This window comes from Anastrepha ludens, chromosome X, assembly GCF_028408465.1.
Source record: "Anastrepha ludens isolate Willacy chromosome X, idAnaLude1.1, whole genome shotgun sequence".
NCBI lineage: Eukaryota > Metazoa > Arthropoda > Insecta > Diptera > Tephritidae > Anastrepha > Anastrepha ludens.
This window is the reverse complement of record NC_071503.1, coordinates 66,584,040-66,591,892: the sequence shown is the minus strand read 5'-3', so window position 1 is coordinate 66,591,892 and position 7,853 is coordinate 66,584,040. Positions and strand designations below refer to the sequence as shown.

The window sequence follows — 7,853 nt, the reverse complement described above, 5'->3', positions numbered from 1 at the left end:
ATCAGTTTCAATCGCGTGATATTATACTTCATCGTAGAAATGAGCAATTGCAACGTGTTTCGGAACTTCATCGTAGTTACGACGCATTACAATACCCAATATTGCATTGGAAAGGTGACGATGGCTACCATATCAATATACCAATGACTGATCCACGAACAGGTAAATAATATTTTCAGTGTGTTGACATTTCATCATTTGTAGAAATTTCTTTAGTCACATGTTCCACTTATTTTCATGTTTACATGTACAGAAAAAAGTTAGTGCGATGAATTTTTATTCTTATCGATTGATGGTTCGTCCACAAGAACAAAATTATATCTTGAGATGTCGTAAACTATATCAACAGTACATCGTTGATATGTATGCCAAAATAGAAACAGAACGTCTTAATTTTATTCGTTTCAACCAAGCAAAATTAAGATCTGAACAATATATTCATTTGCAAGATGCGATAGCGAATGATGCTAATATTAATGACATCGGACTATTAACTAGATTGCCATCTTCGTATATTGGTAGCCCACGGAATTGAACGAATATGCACAAGACGCAATGTGTTATTTTCGAAAATACTGTCGACCGGATCTGTTCATTAAATTTACATGTAATCCGCAGTGGGATGACATCAAAAGCAATTTATTTGCAGGACAGTCGACAACCGATCGTCATGACATTACTGCGCGTGTTTTTCGGCAAAAATGTAAAGCACTTAAGGATTTAATTGTGAAATTATATATATTTGGGGAGGTGCGTTGCCATATGTAATCCATCGAATGGCAGAAAAGGGGATTGCCGCACGCACATATACTAATTAGGCTGGTACATAAAATAACTCCGGATCAAATCGATAGCCTTATATCAGCTGAAATTCCTAACCACACTGCTGATCCTGAGTTATTTCAAGTTGTCGTTAAAAACATGATACATGGACCGTGCGGTGAACTAAATGTGAATTCACCATGTATGATTGATGAAAAGTGTTCGAAACGATACCCAAGGCAATTTACTTCAGACACAATAACGGGCAATGACGGATATCCGTTGTATCGACGTAGATCACCTAATGATAATGACAAAATGGCAATCATTAGAATGCATAACCAGGAAGTTGAAGTTGATAATCGTTGGGTGGTTCCGTATTGTCCATTATTATCGAAAATATTCAAAGCTCATATAAATGTGGAATATTGTAATTCTGTCAAATCCATTAAATATATTTGCAAGTATGTAAATAAAGGGAGCGATATGGCTATTTTGGTGTTGCTGGTGATAATAGAAATGATGAAATTACTCAGTATCAAATGGGTCGCTATATTAGTAGCAATGAAGCTGTCTGGAGGATTATGTCGTTTCCAATGCACGAAAGACATCCTGCGGTTGTTCACTTGGCTGTGCATCTTGAGAATGGCCAACGTGTTTATTTTAATGTAGCAAATTTGTTGGAAAGAGCAGCGCAACCCCCAGCAACTACGTTAACAGGTTTTTTCAAATTATGCGAAACTGATACATTTGCGATAACTTTGTTATATTCTGAAGTGCCTCAGTAGTACACATGGAATGTGTCTTCGAAAAAATTTCAAAGACGTAAACAAGGAGCAGCAGTTCATGGACATCCTGGAATTTTCCAAACAGATGCAATTGGCAGAATATATACAGTACATCCAAACAATGTTGAGTGTTTTTATTTGAGATTGTTATTAGTTAACGTGAATGGCCCAAATCATTTCAAGAATTTTCCAAACAGATGCAATTGGCAGAATATATACAGTACATCCAAACAATGTTGAGTGTTTTTATTTGAGATTGTTATTAGTTAACGTGAATGGCCCAAATCATTTCAAGAATTGAGAACAGTCAACGGTCATTTGTGTGAAACATACCGTGAAGCATGCCAACTTTTGCATTTGTTGGAGGATGATGCACATTGGGATTCAACACTTCATGATGCATCTATTTCGGCTCATCCTCAACAAATACGAATGCTGTTTGCCGTTATATTATCAACATGTATGCCATCAAATCCACTTGAATTATGAAACAAATATAAACATAATATTGCAGAAGATATTTTAATTCGTATGCGTCATCATCCAAGAAATCCTGATTTGTTGATAACTTTGGAAATGTAGAACGAAGCTTTGATAATAATTAAAGATATGTGTCTACGGATTGCAAATAAAACATTAGTACAATTGGGTATGACCGCACCAAATCGTGACATGCATAATCTGTTTGATCGTGAATTGCAACGTGAGCAGGAATTCAATTCTAATGATTTGCGTTTATTTGTACAATCGAATGTAACCAAAATGAATATTCAGCAAAAACATGTATATGACACAATCATGCAAGCTATTTCCAATAATGCAGGTGGGTTATATTTCTTGGATGCACCTGGTGGCACAGGCAAAACGTTCGTTATATCACTGATTTTAGCCACTATTCGATCGGAACAGAAAGTTGCATTGGCACTTGCATCTTCGGGAATTGCTGCTACATTATTAGAAGGTGGTCGGGGATTTTCTGTCAGTTGATTTTCGACAAACATTGCCTGTCATTCCTCGGTCAATCAGCTCTTTGGAGATATGTACAAAAATTGCCACTGAACATTAATATGCGTATTCACCTACAAAATGATCCAGCTGCCCATGAGTTTTCAAAACAATTGTTACAAATTGGTGATGGCAAAATACAAATCGACAAAACCAACGGATTGATTACTGTACCGAACAATTTTTGTACAATTACGAAATCGATAGATGAATTGATTGAATGTGTTTTCCAAATATTCTTCAGAATTACAGAAATCATGATTGGTTGAGAGAACGCGCCATTTTAGCACCGAAGAACATTCATATCAATGCCATTAATTTTCAAATTCAAGCAAAACTACCAGGTGTAGTCACGACATATAAATCAATTGACAGTGCTATGAATCAAGATGAGGCAATGAATTATCCAACTGAATTTTTAAATTCACTAGAACCGGCTGGTATGCCACCGCATTGCTTGAATCTGAAAGTGGGTTCTTTGATTATATTATTGCGAAATATTATTGTAATCCACCAAAACTGTGTAATGGCACCAGATTGGCAGTGAAAAATGTATTGTCAAATTTGATTGAAGCTACGATCTTAACTGGTAAATCAAAAGGAGAAGTTTGTTTAATACCGCGTATCCCTATGATTCCAACTGATATGTCATTTGAATTCAAACGATTACAATATATTGTGCGTTTATCATTTGCGATGTCCATCAACAAAGCTCAAGGGCAAACACTTAACGTTTGTGGTGCGAATTTGGAGGAATCATGTTTTTCACATGGCCAACTTTATGTTGCCTGTTCCAGAGTCGGTACCCCCAGGCGTTTGTTTATTCATGCTCAAAATGGAAAAACCAAAAATATTGTTTATTCAAATGTTTTGGATTAAGTTTTAAAATAGCTAGCAAATAATTAAATACAATATATTTTTTTTTTTATAAATGAGTTTGATTTAATATTTCACTTTATACGTAGCGAAGCACGTACCGGGCCGCTAGTTATGTATATTGTCATATACCATCATTTATGTTTATACGTTCATTTATGAATGTATGTAATGAAAAACTTCATGAATTACTTTCAGAATTTATTAAAACTTATTCGCGTCGCGCGCATACATATCTACGTAGACATCACAAACCTTTCGTTCACAACGCAGGCGCAGAAATAAACGCTCTGCGTATTTATCCTCCCCACGTGACTCGCCATCAATTCACGGCGCAAATTTTTTTTTTTCGTTTTTACATAAGTTTTTTTTTTTAATGTAATCGTAAAAAAAATTTTAATAAATTTTATGTATCCGCTTATCATTTCAAAAGTAACAAAATGGTAAAAAAATAAGCTGTCGAAGAAATAAACGCACCTCCTATTTTTCCTCGCGACATGTTAGACTCGATATCAATTCCCGGCGCCAACCTTTTTCTTATACATTTTTTTTTAATTAGTTTTTTTTTTTAAGGTAATTGAAAAAAATGTTTGTGCAATAAATTTTACGTATTCGCTTATTATTCAAAAATACGAAAATAGTAAAAATTTAATTGGTTTCATGTCGAGGTGAAAGATGTGTGGTGTTTTCAATTTTTGTGTGGGCAAAACTCAGTGAGGTGTCTATAAAGTCGATGGTCTAAAATCCCTTACTACAAATCTTTCAAATCTCAATTGTACTAAAAAAAGTTAACAGTAACATTTGCACCTTCTCATTCCATTAACATTCTCTGCTAGGAGTGTGGTAAACGCAGAAAAAATCTGAATTCCTCTACTAGCGTGGTAAGTAAATATAGAAATCCTCCACTAGCGCGGTAAATATCTGCAATACCCCACTAGTGTGTTAAGTTGATTTTGAAAATCCCTTAGTATGAATATACAAATTAGTACTCGAAAAAAGCTCATTTAACATTTGCTCCTTCTCATTCCATCAACATTCTCTGGTATAGAGACACCACACTGAGTTTTGCCCACACAAAAATTGCAAACACAACACATCTTTCACCTAAACACACAACACATCTCTCAAAAGTTATTGACCGATCTCCCTGAAATTTTTCACACATCTTTTATGTGATATTACTTTCTATGTGAATTTAGGTTTTCGAACATTTTTCGGAAAAATAACTTTTTCGAAGCATAAATAGTAGGAAAATTCGCCTCAATATAATTTTTTTTTTTTAAGTATTTTATTCCGCGATTTTTTGTCCATTTGAATTTAATTCCTATAGAAATTATGACATTAATAAACAAATAAGTTTTTAGTTTTCTGTATTCAGGTCACTGACGCCGATGCTACAATGTCCACCGATTCAGAAGCCAAGCTGCAACCTTCCTGGAAGAATTGAGTGTACATCCGCCATTTTAAATGATTAAAATACAAAAAAAATTTATATTATCTAATGAATAAATAAACTGTATGCCAAAAAAATATATTGACTTCTTCATTTTAAAAAATTTTAATGAAAGTCAGGGAATGTTAAAGAAATGAGAAGGCGCAAATATCAAATGAGCTTTTTTCGAGTACTAATTTGTAGATTCATAGTAATGACAGAGAATGTTGATGGAATGACAAGGCGCAAAAGTTATTGTTAAGAATTTTTAGTACAATTGAAATTTGAAAAGTTTGTAGTAAGGGATTTTAGAACACTGACTTTATAGACACCACACTGAGTTTTGCCCACACAAAAATTGAAAACACCACACATCTTTCACCTCAACACACAACACATCTCTCACCTCGACATTAAACCAATTAAATTTTTAGTAGATATTTCCTTATTTTTGAAATAATAAGCAAATACACGGAAAAAAAATTTTATATTATCTTAATGAATAAATAAACTGTATGCCAATTTTAAAAAAAATATATTGACTTGTTCATTTTAAATAATTTTAATGAAAATCAGCGAATGTTAATGAAATGAGAAGGCGCAAATGTTGAATGAGCTTTTTTCGAGTACTAATTTGTAGATTCATAGTAGGGCAGAGAATGTTAGTGGAATGAGAAGGCCCAAATGGTACTGTTAAGAATTTTTAGTACAATTGAGATTTGAAAGGATTGTAGTAAGGGATTTTAGAACACTGACTTTATAGACACCACATTGAGTTTTGCCCACACAAAAATTGAAAACATCACACATCTTTCACCCCAACACACAACACATCTCTCACCTCGACATTAAACCAATTAAATTTTTACTAGATGTTTCCTTATTTTTGAAATAATAAGCGAATACACGTAGAATTTATTTCACTTTTTTTTTTTGATTACATTAAAAAAAAAATAATTAAGGGGGAGCGCCACTGTGAAGGGTGAAAAAATAGTCGATTTTTAGGAATCTTTTTTTGTAAGTAGGAATGATTATTCGAGGATCGGACAGAAGGCAATTTATTATTAAACTATGTTGATGTAAATTTTTATTGAAAAATGTTGAAAATTGACAAATATAAGTAAATAAACGTAACGAGTTAAAAAAAATGACGTCACCTGGTGGCAGCGATACAGCGATGAATAATCATCTGAAATCAATAACCCAAAATTTTTATAAATCTACACAATAGCGGCTATCGTTGTACGTAGCCGTTTTTGTTTTTTGTTTTTTGACAAAATGGTACTGATTTCGATGTGTGTTTTTCACAATTTTTTTGATTTTCAACAGGCCCAAAAAAATAGTTATTTTCAAAATTTTTGAAATCGGCTTCGTACAACGATAGCCAATGCGAAAACAAAAATTTTGTAAAAAAGAAATTTAAAATCGGTACATTAGCCTCCGGGATATCGTTGCCACCGTATCAAAAAAAAGTCGTTTCGAGAAAAACGCGTTTGAAATCAAGCATCGTATCGTAACGGCTACGGGGCCGAACCAACTGGCGCTCACTTAAGTGCACATTGAATCAGGAATAAAGCGAATTTCGCTTTAAAATTTTTACCACATTTTCTTGAGTAGTCATATTAACAATTTATGCAAAAAAAAATAGATTTTTTTGAAATTTCACAGTGGCGTTCCCCCTTAAAAAAAAATTGGCGTCGGGAATTCATATCGAGTCTACCATGTGGCGCGGAAAAATACGGGGTGCGTTTATTTCTGCGACTGCTTATTTTTTTCCCATTTTGTTACTTTTAAATTAATGATAAGCGCATATATAAAATTTCTTACATAATTTCTCACAAAAATTAAAGGAAAAAAAGCAAAAAAAAAATTAAATTTGGCGGCGTGAATTGATGCCAAGTCATACATGTGGCAGGGACAAAGGTGCGGTGCGGTGCTTTGTGATACAAAGCTGTGGATATCTTACGTGCGACGGTGATAAGTTTTAATACATTTTCTGAAAAGTAATTCATGACGTTTTTTCATTACATGCACAAATGAATGTACATACTATGTATTTACATACTTAATGAATGTATGTAACACTACCAAATAGAATTTATTACACAGCGCGTATTTTTCCGCGCCACATGGTAGACTCGATATCAATTCCCGGCGCCAACTTTTAAAAAAATTTTTTTTTTAATGTAATCAAAAAAAATTGTGTAATAAATTTTACGAGTATTCGCTTATTATTTCAAAAACAAGGAAATATCTAGTAAAAATTTAATTGGTTTAATGTCGCAGTGAGATATGTGCTGTGTGTTGAGGTGAAAGATGTGTGGTGTTCCCAATTTTTGTGTGGGCAAAACTCAATGTGGTGCCTATAAATTCGGTGCTCTAAATCCCTTACTACAAACCTTTCAAATCTGAATTGTACTAATAATTTTCAAGAGTAACATTTGGGCCTTCTCATTCCATTAAAATACCGATTTTCATTAAAATTATTTAAAATGAAGAAGTCAATATATATTTTTTAAAAATTGGCTTACAGTTTATTTATTCATTAAGATATATAACATTTTTTTTTTTATTTTAATCATTTAAAATGGCGAACGTACAATCAATTCTTCCAGGAAGGTCGCAGCGGGGCTTCTCAATCGGCGGACATTGTGGCATCGGCGTCAGTGACCTGAATACAAAAAACTAAAAACTTTTTCGTTTTTTAATGTCATAATTTCTATATGAATTAAAATCAAATGAAAAAAAAAATTCGCGGAACAAAATGCTTAAAAAAAATTATATTGGGGCGAATTTTCCTATTATTTAAGCTTCGAAAAATTTTTTTTTTTGAAAAATTTTCGAAAACTTACAATAAATACACATAGAAAGTAATATCATAAAAAGATGAGATTTGGTCCAGTGGGCCGAACATCAATCAACTAACTTAAGGAAAATTGAAAAGGATATGAAATATTTACCAGCATTTACTGGTGATCCCAAAATACTTC

The 7,853-nt window shown here is 33.2% G+C and overlaps 1 protein-coding gene across 1 annotated transcript; it reads left to right on the top strand.

The window, feature by feature from the left end:
• The first annotated feature begins 2,159 nt into the window (after positions 1–2,159).
• LOC128870174 (uncharacterized) lies at positions 2,160–2,537 on the top strand. The gene has a single exon (XM_054112769.1). It carries the CDS (start codon positions 2,160–2,162, stop codon positions 2,535–2,537), a length of 378 nt encoding a protein of 125 aa, XP_053968744.1.
• Positions 2,538–7,853: the final 5,316 nt, after the last annotated feature.